The sequence below is a fragment of the Suncus etruscus genome, chromosome 9 (genome assembly GCF_024139225.1).
Source record: "Suncus etruscus isolate mSunEtr1 chromosome 9, mSunEtr1.pri.cur, whole genome shotgun sequence".
Lineage (NCBI taxonomy): Eukaryota > Metazoa > Chordata > Mammalia > Eulipotyphla > Soricidae > Suncus > Suncus etruscus.
The window spans coordinates 49,691,340-49,707,857 of record NC_064856.1 but is presented as its reverse complement, the minus strand read 5'-3'; the positions used below and the strand labels follow the sequence as shown (position 1 = coordinate 49,707,857).

Below are 16,518 nucleotides of genomic sequence, written 5' to 3'. Positions count from 1 at the left end.
CCTGAGCCTGCCAGGAGTGACATCTGAGCACAGAGACAGGAGTAACCCCTGAGCACCGCCAGATATGACCCCAAAACCATAAAAAGGAAAAAAAAAACAATAACTACCTCACAGATTTGTGGAAAGCATGAGACAGAATGCCTGTGGAGATGCTTTGTAAGCAATATGTCATCAATTGCCATAAAACCCATCCAAGTCTCTAAAATTCTGACAAATAAGCATGGATCAAAAGCCAAAGAGCTGAGCTCACTCTCTTTTCCTGAATGTTATGGGGGAGGTCCTAAGAGAGATTATAGAATTGGAAGATTATAGAATTGGAAATAGAGTCTATGGAAAGGGGATTTATTTTCACCAAAGAAAGGCAGTGAGCTTCCTGGGAAAACTAGAGCTCTGAAAGAAGAGCTCAGCATGATACACGAAGTGAAGACCACTGATTTACTTCACAAATGAAATAACAACTCACTTATTCACTTGTATGTGCATATATGAAGTGCTATGTCTATTAGGTTTACAGAGACCCCCTAGAAAAGAAGGCTATAGTGTTCAAGAGCTCATGAAAGAACACACAGAAATATAATTTAGCTCAGTTAAGGCAGGGTGAAAATGAGAAACAGATTTTAAATTTGTTTCAAGGTTCTGGGGAGCCTAGAGAAAGAGGTTCATTCTGCCCTGGGATACTCACTAAGATGGTGTCTTGGAGATGAAATGTTGAAGTAGTTCATAGAATTGCACCCCTGCTAGCAGCTAAATGTCTACTACAGATGTTAATCAGATGTTAATCAGCTTTGCACAGGCCTGTGGGTGTGTACCTAGTGTGCCAAGGAACCATATCAGGAGTCCTCTTACCTCTTGCTGATACGGTACTCCACTGGCAGCTGCTTTTCCCCTGAGGCCACCACGGATCTCTGTAGCTGTGGTGAAAGATGGACAAGAAAGTACAAGCAGTTATGATGTGGAGGGAAGGTTATGAAAGTTATGAAGAGAAGGTTATGAAGGTTAAAAGGGGATGTTATGAAAGTTATGAAGGGAAGGTTATCAAAGTTATGAGGGAAGGATATGAAGGTTATAAAGGAAAGGTTATCAAAGTTATGAAGGGAAGGTTTTGAGGTAAGGTTATGAAGAAAAGGTTATGAAAGTTACAAGTGTTATAAATGAAGGCTTATGACGGTTGTAAGGGGAATGAAGGTTATGAAGGTTATGAAGGGAAGGTTATAAAAGGAGGGTATTAAGGTTATGAAAAAAAGGTTATAAAAGTTATTCAAGGTAGGTTATGAAGGAAAAGTAAGATTGTGAAGTAAAGCATATATCTCGGAAACCTAATAATCATCCATTTCTCTCTACTTTAAGGATATGTATTTTTTTTCTAAATTTTCTTAGTCACCATAATTTGCAATACTGTCATACAACATTCCAATTCCAAACCTCCCACCAGAGTGTTTGCTTTCCTCCACAATTTTCTCAAGAACCCCAGTCAAAACTTCTCATACCAAATTCCCTCCATGGTATGCTCAGTTCACAGATTTTGTTGCTTTGGGTTATTTGTTATTCCCTTACCATGCTGTTTTATACTTTAAATATATTTTGCTCATGCTACTAATTTAATTATTCATCTTAAAAATTAGAAAATAATCTATGACCAAAAAATCCTGAGTTGAAATTAATCATTAGTATTATTTACATCCAGTAGACAGAAGCACTAAATGAAAGACTGTAAACTAAATAGTGGGAGACATATGAACCCCATTTGCACTAGTAGGACTCAGAACAGGATTGTTGTTCCTTCACTTTCATGGCACAGAGACTGTTCCTTTATCTTGACCTATAGTAGGCACTTAGCATTGGTCAAATTAAATGAACACCTTCAACAATAGCAAAATCTCTTGCAGAAGCTAGTTTGCTCCTTCTGAACAACTCCAACAAAACCTCTTCCTATGGAGAACCAAAACTAGCTCACCTGAGATAACCTTTATTAGAATAAAAAACACTTTTAAGCATCTTTCAAGTCACTAATTCAACTGAATGTCTCATTCTTTTCTGAAAGTCTGGACATGCATTTGAAATTATTTTTTAAAGACAGTGGGTGGCTTCTGGGGCCCAAGAGATGACACAGCAGTAGGGTGTTTGCCTTGCATGTAGCTGACCCAGAACGGACCGAGGTTCGATTCCCTGATGTTTCATATGGTTCCCTAAGACAGGCGAGATTTCTGAGCACATAGCCAGGAGTAATCCCTGAGCGCCACTGGGTGTGGCCCAAATTAAAAAAAAAAGGTGGCTTCTAACAAAAAAAGTACAGTACAGAAAGAGAAATGTGTCCCGTTTTGCATCTGAATCAGCAAGTGATTCCCCTAAAGCAAGGCCACTAACTAGAGTGGACTTCAATGACCACTTCCCATAGGACAGCTATGTGCAGAAGCTCAGTTTTAGCCTGAATGAGCTAAGATCAGATAGATCAGAAAGCCCAGAAGGATGTTTTTGCAGGAAGTTTTGAGAATGCCTAAGATGACAGACCATCACAAATTAAACGAGTAACTTTGGTGTATTTCCTATCCTAAAACCATACAGTTATAGGAAAAAGCAACTGTTGGCCCAGAGTCAATTGCACTTCATTGAAAAGATGCTACTAACAAGACACTGCAGGACTTCAACAGAGGAGCTCAATAGTCTCCAGAACTTTCAAAGATCAGAGACTAACCTGAGGAACATTTATTTTCTCTTACTACTTTTGTTTTGAGGGCACACCTGGAATTACTCTGTGCTTGTGGGCGAAGGGTTGTTCCCAGTGATATTTGTGGAAGGGGTCCCCTATTTGGTGTCAGGGATTGAACCTAGGACTCTTTCCTACAAGTGAAGCATGTCTTCCAGCCTTTTGGACCTTCTTCCTACCATTGAGGGATTTTCAGCTACAATGATTCTTGCTCCTCATTTCCTCCTCTACTATCAATCTGCCTTGAAATCCACAGACCTGGGAAGGGGAAATAGCTCTAATGGCTGGAACCCCTGATCAATTTCATGTACTTCATGACCTATCAAGCACTGCCTAGTATAGACCTAGTAGCCCCTAGCACCTGTGTGGAAACCACTGTTCCATGGTCCATAGGAGAAAACACAATCCCAATAGGACATGAAAGGAGTCTCACGTTTAGGGTCATCTCTGCTCCCCTATCATCCTTCCCTTAGATAGTTACCCTTTGAAATTACCCCATGCTCAGCACACACTTCCAGGAAGCTCTATGTACAAGCTCCCTCCATCTTCCTGGAATCCCAATCATCACCTTGTCCTGTGGATGGAGCCCACGTGTAGACAAACCTTGTCTGGCTTCTCTCGACCCTCTGCCTTTTCTTCCTAGGATGCTCTATTTACTTATTTATTTATTGTTATTTTTGTGTTTTCAACTATACTAGCAATATTCAGGGCTTATACCTAGCTCTGAGTTCAGATATCACTCCTAGTAAGGCACAGGGGACCATATAGGATTCCGAGATTCTAATATCAAATGCAGGTAGGCTATAGACAAGGAAAGTGCTCTCCCCAGTATACTATCACTCCTGCTTCTAGTACACAAGTACTTTCACAATCTCAAATAGAGAATATTTCTAAGGGCCTATGGATGCATATCACTGCAAGCATGAGAGTGCATGTACCCATATCCTGGATGCCATAATGGTACCAGCGAAAAGACATCCAAATAAAAATATTCAAAGACACTTGTTAGTCAGAATAATGAAAACCATAGATAGAAAGAAAATGTTGAAATCAGTAAGATAAAGAAGGATTTTACATATAAAGAAGCATCCTTAAAATTTGCAGCAAATTTAGCAAAGGCCATCCTCCAGGCCTGAAGACAGTGATGGGATGTAAAATGAATGCTTCACCAAAAATACGTTACCCAGTCAGACTCTCATTTGGATTTGAAGGAATAATACACAGTTTCATGGACAAATAGCAGCCCAGGAACTTTGTAGACTCAAAATCAACTTTTATTAAACCAACTTTATAAGAAGAACTAAAGTGGGTACTTGAAGAGAAGACAAACACACAAAGATACCAAACTTCTACAAAAAGATGGTACAAAATTCCATGATAATAATTTCTCTCAATGTTGTAGACTAAATGAACATATTAAGAGATACAGAGTATAAAACTGGATAAGAAAACTGTTGGCTGTAAGAAACACCTTTGAGGGGCCGGAGAGATAGCATGGAGGTAAGGCGTTTGCCTTTCATGCAGAAGGATGGTGGTTCGAATCCCGGCATCCCATATGGTCCCCTGTGCCTGTCAGGGGCAATTTCTGAGCATGGAGCCAGGAGTAACCCTTGAGAACTGCCGGGTGTGACCCAAAAACCAAAAAAAAAAAAAAAAAATCAAAAAAGAAACATATTTGAATAGTCAGAGCAAACACAGATTCAAAGTCAAAGATTGGAAGACAATACTTTAAGCAAACAACTCCCTCAAAAAGGCAAGGGTAGCTATAGTAATATCTGACAATATATCCTTCAGGTTCAAAAGGGTTATAAGAGACTTAGAGGGTCATTTGTTAATAATCAAGGAATATGTACCTCAGAAAGAAATCACACTCCTAAATATATATTCACTCAATGAGGGGCCAGCAAAATACTTAAAACAACTGTTAATAGACCTGAAGAAAGACATCAATAACAACACAATAGCAATTGGACAACATCACTCTATCACCTCTTGATAATTAACCATCAAGAAAATATTGGCTTTGAAGGAAGAAATGGAAGTAGGGGGTTAATATATATACATAAGCACATATACACATATGGGCCAGAAAAAGTGTAGCTTGGAACTATAAGGCCAAGTAAAGTTATTTACTGGATTTGCTTACACCATGATGACCACAAATGTCTATTTCCAAAAAGACCAATCTACTGCAAATATGTGAATCTCCATGTTAACAGCTCCAATTTGCCCTAATCCATCTGTCTGTGGCTGAGGAATAAGTTGGTCACCACTGCAGGGCTTTTGAATTCTTACTGAGTTGGGGAAGAGTCCATGTGCAGATTCTCTGAAATTATCCTCATTAATTTATTCCATTAAAGTTATCAGAAGAAATCCTTATACCCAGTGGATCACAAAACCAGTGCACAAGCACAGGGAGATGTGAGGACTGACATTTGCAGGCTGCAAGATCTGAACCTTGGGATGTGTCAGAAGTTCCATCATACTATTTTTGGCTTTTGCTGTGTGGTTTGGAGAAAAAATACATATTCCAAGCTCTTCTATTACTTCTAATAAGTAGCATTTGTAGAAATATTTCTTCTTCTCTCTTCTTTTTCCTTCTTCTTCTTCTTCTTCTTCTTCTTCTTCTTCTTCTTCTTCTTTTTTCTTCTTCTTCTTCTTTCTTCTTCCTCTTCTTCTCTTCTTTTCTTCTTCTCTCTTCTTTTTCCTTCTTCTTCTTCTTTCTTCTTCCTATTCTTCTCTTTCTTCTTTTCTTCTTCTCTCTTCTTTTTCCTTCTTCTTCTTCTTCTTCTCCTCCTCCTCCTCCTCCTCCTTCTTCTTCTTCTTCTTCTTCTTCTTCTCCTTCTTCTTCTTCTCCTCTTCCTCCTCCTCCTCCTCCTCCTCCTCCTCCTCCTTCTTCTTCTTCTTCTTCTTCTTCTTCTTCTTCTTCTTCTTCTTCTTCTTCTTCTTCTTCTTCTTCTTCTTCTTCTTCTTCTTCTTCTCTTCTCTTCTTCCTTCTTCTTCCTCCTCCTCCTCCTTCTTCTTTAGTTTTTGGGCCACACCTGGTGGTGCTCAGGGGTTACTCCTGGCTCTGCACTCATAAATCGCTCCTGGTAGGCTTGAGGGACCATATAGTATGCCAGGGATCAAACCCAGGTCCATCATGGGTTGGCTGCATGCAAGGCAAACGCCCTGCTGCTGTGCTATTGCTCCGACCCCAACATTTGTAATACATTTTTATTATTTGTAAAATTCTTACCTAATGTTAAACTACTTAGAATAGACATATATGCTTTAAGTGTTCTTAAATTTGTTAATGAGTACAAAGATTATTTCCTGAATGCATTGTCAAATTATGAAGGCTTAATTACAAAAATATTTGAAGACTACATGATGGGTATACCTGATTTCCAGTATGATAGAGAGATATCTTTATCTTATTAGGAAGATATATGTCTGTATTTAAAATGCTGTTTGGTATATTAGATGTAAAATAAATTCTATAAAAGAGAAGTTGATTAAGTAGCCCTGTAGATTTTTTGATGCACATGATGAAGCATGCAGTTTTACTGTAGGGATGATAAAATGCCAGTTTACTTTCCAGTGGCTATTTTGACTTTATTTAAAGTTAGGGCTTTCTTGGTGAATGTTCTGGTTATATGCAGAAAAAAATAAGAATTAACTGGGACTCATATAATAATAGATGTCCTCAATATTTCATTTATGTAACTGCTTTAATAAAAATTTAAAATCCAAAAAAGTGTTTTACCTAAAAAGGATTTACATTAGATAATATTATATTATAGATAGTGCTTAAGTATATGCATTAATAAATAATAGTTTACAATTAAAATCCCTGTAGATGTAACTAAATCACTTAAATAGGCAAGCACATACAATACAAATGGAATATTCATTATTAGAAAAATATAAAACCCTTAGCAAGCTAGGAATAAGCAAATCTTTCTTAATCTAGTAGAGGGCAAACCTAAGTATATATATAAGTGCCACAATCAATGACAAAGTACTGAGATGTTTGCCCTATCCTTTCAAAAGCTCCTTTAGTGCTTCTTGCAAAACTAGTTTTAAGGCTATGGATTCCGTAAGATATCCATGAAGCTCTGTGTCATTACTTCAAATCTGAACAATAACCTAGCTAGAGTATTCTTGGTGAGCAGTTCATTTTGTTGATAATTTTTACTATATCCCACCATTCTCTGGCTTGTAGGTCTCATTTGACAGGTCTACTATGGTGATTCTCAATCTTAATGTGTCATTGGTAAGCAGCTACATGCTAGCACAGTGGTGAACTATAGCATAATATTTTTCTAAATATTTGCAGCAACATTTCATGAGGAGCATTATATAGCCCCTCCCATTGGCATCAAGCCTGGTGTAGTGATTTGCACTGCCTTCCTGTCCAGAGAACTAGACAGACTCCAGGCTGTCAGCGTGGCAGTTTGCTCTGACCAGAGAAACAAGGATGAAATCATGCCAGGTACTTGCATGCAGAAGTTTGCCATCTCTTTCTTATTCTTCTCCCATGAGACTCACAATGTGAGAAACAAGCCTTCATTCTTAGCGTTCCTGAGATCTGGTCCATCTCATCATTTGGCTTAAATTTGCTAGTACAAAAAGGTAGAGTAGTGGAGCAGCATTTAATGTTCCTCCCAGTTCCACTTCTGACTCTAACTACATGCATGTCATTTTTATTGTTCTTTTCATTGAACTTGGAACTCTCATAGGAAAAGATTTTTTCATTTTTTTCCGTGGCCCAGCATGTAATAATTAATTCAGACCCTTCTCTGGCTTCAGTCTCCTCTTTAACATGTTGACACCGGTGCTATAATTTTTGTTAATTAAATCATATTTAAGTGTAAAGCCACTGGTGGTGCATGTCAGTTTCTAAATATTAACAAGATAATCATGTAAACTAGATTAGTTCCCCCCCAACAATTGTATCTATTTTTAAATGTATTTAATTTTAGTCAATGTGATTTACAATATTGCTCATAATGCTCATACATGCATGCAATATTTTTACTCCTCACCCTCTACCAGTTACTGTTTGCCTCCACCAGTTAAATCATTATTAGATTTGAAAGAACAGTACAGAGGTTCGTGGACAGGGAATGGGCTGGACTAGGGACACAAGGCCTTGAAAATGGTTTCATAAGAAGCATTTCAAATGCCCACTGAGGGACAGGAAAAACTTCCTAATATGTGGCATTGAGTATGGCAGTCCCTAATGGTGTATGTGGTTGCTCTCTACTAGATTAAAAAAGATTATAAACATGGCAATCAATCATTAGAAACTCACTTTTATTGATTTATTTTCTGATAATTCTGTTTGCCATTTCTTTAAGTTTTGTTGGAGCAAGTAATATTAAATATATTTGTTATATGCTTTCCAAGGAGGCAGAATGGGAAGTGTGAATTAATGTTCCATCTGGGGACATTGGTGGAGGGAAGGGGACAATGGAAATAGAATTGGTGTTAGAACACTATACACCAAAAACAAACTTATTATGGACAACTTTGTAAACCACAGTGTCTTAATAAAAACAAAAAATAAACCAGTGTATTCACCATGAAATATTAGTGTTAAAGGAATATTTGGAGTAAAATAAAAAACCTAAGACCTGGGCCCGGAGAGATAGCACAGCGGCATTTGCCTTGCAAGCAGCCGATTCAGGACCAAAGGTGGTTGGTTTGAATCCCGGTGTCCCATATGGTCCCCCGTGCCTGCCAGGAGCTATTTCTGAGCAGACAGCCAGGAGTAACCCCTGAGCACCGCCGGGTGTGGCCCAAAAACCAAAAGAAAAAAAATCAAACAAACAAAAAACAAAAAATAAGACCTAAGACCTTACATATGCAAGGCACATTCTCTACCAATAAGCCATACTCCCACTCCATTAGGCTAGGAGCTGAGTTTTGACAAATGCATCCCTAACAATATATGGAGAGCATTTTTCAATATCCCAGAAAAATGCCCTTGTATTTTTCCCAGACAATCCCCTTTCTCCAGAGTCAACCACGGCACATTTTCTCTGCTTAGACAAACACTGCCAAATAAAATATGTATTTAACAATAATTCTGATTTTCCTTTTCTTTGAATCACTATGATTCATAATTTGATAATGTAGGCTTTAATAGGGTTTCACAATTACAAATTTTAACACCAGAGTATTCATTTCCCTCCAGTACTAAGCTTACCATGGCGGGGAGATGAGACTGGAATATGGTTTGTGGGGGGACCCTGAGACAATGGTGGAGAAAAACAAAGGAAAACTCCTGACAGGCTTTGGGGATACTCACCCACGGTTCTGCAAACCCTCTGATTTTCTGAGCCTCAGAGTCACTGACAAAGTCATGGAAGAGAACAATGTAGGGCTCCAGGTGTACGACCTCCTTCCGGACAGGCTGGAGCAGCAGGTAGGGGCTAGAATTGGTCTCATAGGAGCAGTAGAGACTGGGTATTTGGTAGTGAGTGGGCTGCAAGGGAAGACTAGAATTAATCAAGAGAACAAGAGCTAGGAGCAGAAAACAATATAGGGGAACTCAGTAGAAAAAATACTTGAATGTATGGGGCCAAAGTGATAGCTCAACAGGCTAGAGATCATATTTAACATGTAGGAGGCCTGGGATCAATTTTAGGTACTTTATAATTCAACCCAAAAAAGAACCAAACGGGGAGTAGCCTCTGAGTACCACTCCAAACAAGTTAGTATAAGGGTTAAGGTGTTTGCCCTGTATGTGTGAGAAAAATTGAGGAAAAACTGCACAGTGAAAACTAGCTGACAAGGATTTATGAGCATGAGAGTATCTGAGTCACTTGATCACAGCAGCTGCAGCCAGAGAGATTAGCACAGAATACTGTTTATACTCGGTATAAGCCGAGTTTTTCCGGCACAAAATTTGTGCCAAAAAACCCGAACTCGGCTTATACTCGAGTCATACAGGTAATTTGATTTGGTGCATGTGTACCAAATCAAATGCACGTAGTCTCCCAGTCGTTTTCTGCCACCTGCTGGAGGGGGCGGTGCTTCAGCTTAGTCCACAAGTCATGGCGGCTGAACTGAACTAGATGCCACTGAACTATTTTTTTTGTTTGTTTGTTTGTTTTCGGCCACACCCGTTTGTTGCTCAGAGGTCACTCCCGACTAAGCACTCAGAAACTGCCCCTGGCTTGGGGGGACCATATGGGATGCCGGGGGATCGAACCGCGGTCCTTCCTTGGCTAGCGCTGGCAAGGCAGACACCATACCTCTAGTGCAACCTCACCAGCCCCAATGCCACTGAACTAGTTAACCCACCATATTCTGCGCTTTGTATGAGACCGATAGCAGCGTTGATGATAACTGCGAACTCATTGATGATGGCAATGTCTATGCTGATACCCTCCCATCTGATACAGCTGAAGCTCTGTTTGGACATCCAGGTGAGGAGGAGGAGGAATCCAGTTTTAAAGGATTTTAACCTTTGTGATTAAGCTTGATTACCTGTTAAGCTATGGTTTTCTGTACCTTAAAGTTTTAAAGTTATTGTTGCTAGTTTATAGTTTTTCTTTAGCAATAAATATTGAAATACATTTAACCTACGGATTCCTCCTTTATTGTAATTGTTCTGAGTATATATTTTTATTTTTGAAATTTACCAGTGGCTGCTGCATTTTCACCTTGGCTTATACTCGAGTCACTGGGAAAACTTTCCCAGTTTTTAGGGTAAAATTAGGGGGTCAGCTTATACTCAAGTATATATGATGCTTTTTATTCCTCAAGGCCAGCCACACCAGCTTTGGCTGTAACTTAGTTTGTGTAAAAGTTTCTTGTTCTTCAAGGCCACACCAGCTTTGGCTATAACTCAGTTTATGTAAAAATGTTTGCTTGTTTGATTATTTGAACAATCAGTGTGTTTATCAGTATGATTATTAGAAAAAACAGTGTGGATTCTTTTTTCAGGATTGAGAGTTGTCAGAGCTACTTGGACTCTTGGTTTATGTGAATAAACATATCTATTCCACCCAATTTTACAGCAATCTTTGTGACATTCCCTAACATATGCAGCTAGCCCTGGTTCAATCCCCTGTACAGTATGTGATACCCTGAGCGCTAAAAGTGATTTCTGAGCATAGTTAGAATTAAGTCTGAGCACTACCAAGTGTCACACACATACACACACACACACACACACAAAACTTCCCAAACCATGAGAATAGGATATTCAGAATGTGGTCACTCACGCTAGCCAAATGAGCTTTCTCTCACTACTTTTTAATGCCACAGTCCATATACCTCATACTGCCCCAGTTTAATTTTTTACCTTTCTGATCCCATGTCTTTTTCCAATATCTTACCTGAGAACCCAGGGTTTGGCACAGTTCCTCATAGATATCTCTGGTCTGCAGGTGGGGTACATTGGGCCTCCGGATGATGGCCTCAGCTACCATCTTTTTGGAGTTCTCTGACAAGAGCTTCTCATATTTCAAGATATTTCTGGCCATCCTCTTATTGTCTGGGCCTGGAAGGAACCAGAACATGGGATAATATAGATGAAAGAACTGTAGCCCCAGAGGTAATGCCAAGGCTTGTTCTAGTTTCATTGTTGTCTATGAGTGGCAAATGGACTCTTACCCCCCAAAGGATCATAGGAATAGTGGCTATAGGACAGTGCTCTGGTGATCAGTTTTCTGTGTTCATTTACCAATTTTTTTCAATAAAATGTCAAAATGTATATTCTATGTATTAGACACTGTGCTAGAGACTAATCACCTGGAACTTGGGAGTCTAAAGGAGAAAAGATATACTAAGAATCCATATAAGGGGGCAGAGAAATAATATATGGCCTACGACCCTTGCCTTGCTTAAGGCCAACCCTGGTTAGATCTTGAGCACCACAGGGAGTAACCCCACCCCAGCACTGCTTACATAAAAAACATATCAAGTAAGTGCTCTGGGGTAAAAAAAAATGTATAGAACCAAAGCCAATAGCAGAGACTTGGTCTGCTCTTAATTGAAGAATTCTAAGTGAATTCATTTTCAAATCTACTGGATCCTTCAACATTCCTAAGACGTGAGGCAGAGTGGTACAAATAACAGGTTTCCTGACTTTGATTTTAGCCTATCCCCGAGGGGATCTTGTATCATTTTGGGGCCCAACTGTGTGTCAGGGATTGAACCAGAGCCAGCCATGTACAGGGCAAGTGCTTTATCCATTGTCTACAACTTATTGTTAAAGGTCTAATTTATTTTAGTAAGTACATTTGAGAATTGGGCAGTATCCCATCTAGTATTAGAAGAGAATGCCAAACATCTGTACCAGATGAAAGATCTAAGCAGAAAGAGCACAAGAAAAGGAAAGAGGAAATTATTTCAGATTTAGGTAATGCACCTATGGGGAATGGAAAAAGTTCTCATGGAAGATTGTCTCACCTTCCTTAAAGAATGGAAAGATTCTGCATTGGTTGTTGACTACACTGATCACACACTGATCAATTCACACTAATCAGTTGTACTGACATGCTCTGGAGAGGCTAAACCATTAGTTTGGTTAAGTGTTAAATCTTGGTGGAATCAGGATGAGCACCTCATATTGAAATCTTTTTTCCATAACAAACTAGCAAGGACACTGTCTGATAAGTTGAAGTCGACCATCGAGGCAAGCTGGGTAGGATACTTGCAGAGTAAGCTCTGGGTTCAAGAAAAGAATTGATACCTGTTACTAATAAGTCAAAGATAATAATCTCACTGTCTCTCTTTCCTTACACAACACAACTCTCACTGACTGCCTCCATTTCTAGTCTACTCCCCCAACCTGGGTTTTTAAATGTCTGAACTAATCAGACATTTGCACTTACTCCCTACTGGATAGGCGTGGAAGAGAAAGCAGACAGGTAATATCTTCCTCTAAGTATTTTTATACTAACTTAAATTTTACTCCCATTACACTGATTAGTCAGTAATAAGATTAAGTGCAAAATTAGTAATGAAGTTACAGTGATATTTCCCCCCCTTTTTTTTGGCCCACACTGTTGATGCTCAGTGGTTACTCCTGGCTAAGTGCTCAGAAATCGCTCCGACTTGGGGGGGGGACCATATGGGATCGAACTGCTATCTGTCTTAGGCTGGATCTTGCAAGGCAGATGCCTTATCTCTATCACCACCGACAGGAGTGCATGGATGCTTTGCATGCTAGAGCTCTGGGTCTGATTCCCAGACCACAAGGCTCCCTAAACACAGAACTGGTAGTAGTGAAACAAAAGAAAAGGAAATGTGCCTTATGAAATAAGCAAAATTGAATTGAGTAGCTGTATTTCACTTGCAGAGATGAGGCCCCTGAGTAGAAGAGATTCCCCAGTGAATCAAGCCCGTAGCTTATCTCTTATCATCACGTACTGTAGAGGAGAAACTCTTGAGACAGGCTGAGAGCGTAGGAAACATTTCCTGCCTAGAAAAAAAGAAAAAAGAGAAAAGAAAAGAAAGAGTTAACTTTACTGAGGATACCTCCTCTGGCAAACCACTAAGCAGATTTTTAAAACTACAAAAGTCTTGTCCCAAATAGGTAATATGATACATTCCCATATTAACAACCTAGAAATGAGAGATTCTTGTCTAAACTAAGGATCAGCTACCTCTATGCAATTCAATTCTCAGTTTCCTCCATTACGCGTGACCTATTACCACCATCTCTAGGGAAGGAAGGAAAAAAAAATAATAAAAACATTATTCTAAAATCACCTTTAAAATATATAGCATTTTGAGCCAGGCGTAACCCCCCAAATTAGAATACAGAACAAATTTGTATATACAACAACACCTATTAAGCAGCACTCAGTTCTCTTAACTCCTTGACTAGCTCTGAAAAACCATCATTCTTTTTGTTTGTTTGTTTTGGGGCCACACCTAGCTGTGCTCAGGATTTTTTCCTGATTCTATGCTCAGGAATCAATTCTAGTGATGATCAGGGGACCATCTGGGGTCCTGGGAATCAAACATGAGTTGGCAGCATGCAAGACAAGCACTTTACCCTCTATACTATCTCTCTGACCCCTGATATGGCTCAGGGGATCATATGTAGTGTCAGGGATCAAACCTAGACCAGCTTTGTGCAAAGCAAGTACCCTACTCAGTGTACTATTTCTCCTTCCCCCCAAACAACTTTTTTTCTTTAAAAAAGCAAGCAAAGTGGCAGAGTGATAGCACAGGGGGTAGGGATTTTTCCTTGCATGTGACTGGCCCAGATATGATCCCTGGCATCCCATATGGTGCTTTTTAACCCATCCAGCATCCCCCAAGGCTACCAGAAGTAATTTCTGAGCACATAGCCAGGAATACCCCAAGTGCTTAATGTGCATGTTTTAATCCCCAGCACCATATGTCATATGTCATAGGAGAGAACCTGAGGGCTATGGTTGGTATAGTCTTTGTTACTGGCAGTTTGGCAGTCCCAAACCCAAAACAAAAAATTCAACCTTTCTTTAATTATTCTGAGACCTAGAAGCTACTCCAGGTAACACTTAGCTTGATCATAAAAGCAAGCTTAATGGGTCAGTGCCTGGGTACCATGATGCAGTTTACAAACACTGAAAGTTACCCAGTATTATGCAGGAATCCATGGAATACTGGGAATTGAACTCTGGTTCTTGAGCCTGCTTAGCACACATCCTGCTTTTTGAGCTCTTCCCCAACCAAACCCGCCATTCTTTGGTGTCTTGTACAGGATTACTCCTGGCTTTGTGGTCAGAAATTACTCCTACTAGGCTCAGGGGACCATGTAGGACACTGGGGATCAAACCTGGATCAGCCACCTTCAAGGCAAACTCCTTACCCCTTGTGCTATCACTCTGGCCCCTTGCTTGCATTTTAACCCTCATTCATCTGACTCTCAAAGCCTGTCATGAAGGAGACAAGACACATCTTGTGATTGCCTTATTGCACTTAACAGAGCATCCTCAATGTGTCCTCATGAGGCAACATGGACAGAATTTCCTTTGTAAGTCTGAATATTATTCTACTTAATATGCATTTTGCTTATCTACTGATAAAATTAATCACCTGAGGAAAATTACTATCCAAAGGGTTAATGTTAAATAGAATATTTTATTTTAATATTCTAATATTTAAATTATTTATGATTTTTATAATTCCCAATATGACTTTATAGTCATAGGTTTAAAGACTGTACTATACTGCCTCTTATGAACAGATACTGAAGTAACTTTATTTTAAAAAATGTCGTGAAAATGGGCCCAGAGAAATAGCACAGCGGCATTTGCCTTGCAAGCAGCCGATCCAGGACCAAAGGTGGTTGGTTTGAATCCCGGTGTCCCATATGGTCCCCCGTGCCTGCCAGGAGCTATTTCTGAGCAGACAGCCAGGAGTAACCCCTGAGCACCGCCGAGTGTGGCCCAAAAACCATATATATATATATATATAACATATATATAACATATATATACATATATATAACATTATTAAGTATACATAATATAAATATAAAAATTTATAGCACTGGCCGGAGAGATAGCACAGTGGTGTTTGCCTTGCAAGCAGCTGATCCAGGACCAAAGGTGGTTGGTTCGAATCCCGGTGTCCCATATGGTCCCCCGTGCCTACCAGGAGCTATTTCTGAGCAGACAGCCAGGAGTAACCCCTGAGCATCGCCGGGTGTGGCCCAAAAACAAAACAAAACAAAACAAAAAATTATAGCACAATGGGCATGGAATTTGCCCAAAAATAAAAAAAATCAAATAAGATAAAATAAAAAGCAAGCAAGCAAGGGGAAAGATGATTACAGATACACAAAGGGATAGTCATCACTAAATGACTGGGGATACAAAGGGCACTAGAAATCATCTATAATGCCTCAGCTTATTACTATAGCATTTAAAATATTTCACAACGTTTTAAGAGCACAAAGAAGTCAAGTCTGAGTACTGGAAATTTCACAAAATCAGTGACATCTGAGCTATGCCTTGTAAGATGAGTAAAATCTGCCAGACAAAGCACAACTATGGAAAGAGACCTCCAGAGCTTGAGAGTAACACAGGGTCTGTATTTAAAACCACCTTTTCTGTAGTTTCTCTTTGAGTCTCCATGTCAAGGTTCCTTTTTCTCCCTTTATTAAAATCCAATTACTTCTTATCCTTTGTGTCACAAGGATGCTATTTCCATTTTATTATGTAGTCACTGGACAGAGTAAGAAAGAACAGACTAGAAGGTTTTAACACAAAGATCCACTTACCAAGAACTTCCCCAAGAAAAACAAGGACCATCTGCTACACCCAGAAAAAGTCTGCTTTGGCAGCAACACATGGGGTTTGGGCTACCCATACTCTTCCATCCCCCTTTTCTCATAAAAGGGGGGAAAGGAAAAGTAGTACAGAGTGCATAATGGTTGATTAGCATTGGGAACTCTGGATATTGGCATGTAGTAATTTTTTCCAGCTTATTTTGAAACAATTTCAACTTTGGTGGGAAGTGGTAGTATTTAACTATTTAAAGTATGGCAGCTCCTTTATTTAGGAAAATTAGGTTTCATACAGGTAGAACTGATTGTAGATCAACTGTACCAGGGAAAATCTATACTCCGAAGTGCCACAGAGACTATGGGTCAATCATGTCAGCTCTGGAGCTGGACACTGGTAGAATTTCAGATGGACTCAGTTGAAGATGAAAGGAGGCAACAATCTAAAATCTTCCTTAGGCCTTGGTGATGTGTCCTAATATATGTGATGTGTTTTGAGCTGCTAGGAATGCAGAAGAGAGACTATACTAGCAACCCATCACACATTTATTGATGCAGCTCTTAGGCTGAAAGACTGCATCAAAGTGGG

At 39.5% G+C, this 16,518-nt stretch overlaps 1 protein-coding gene across 1 annotated transcript in view; it reads right to left on the bottom strand.

The window, feature by feature from the left end:
- Window positions 1-16,518, bottom strand: part of P4HA3 (prolyl 4-hydroxylase subunit alpha 3) — a 43,090-nt gene that overhangs the window by 9,240 nt on the left and 17,332 nt on the right. The window contains exons 5-8 of the mRNA XM_049780285.1: window positions 13,079-13,130; window positions 11,041-11,204; window positions 9,003-9,179; window positions 847-911 (exon numbers count right to left, since the gene is read on the bottom strand). Coding sequence (XP_049636242.1) covers window positions 847-911; window positions 9,003-9,179; window positions 11,041-11,204; window positions 13,079-13,130 — 458 coding nt within the window. The remainder of the gene's footprint in view (window positions 1-846; window positions 912-9,002; window positions 9,180-11,040; window positions 11,205-13,078; window positions 13,131-16,518) is intronic.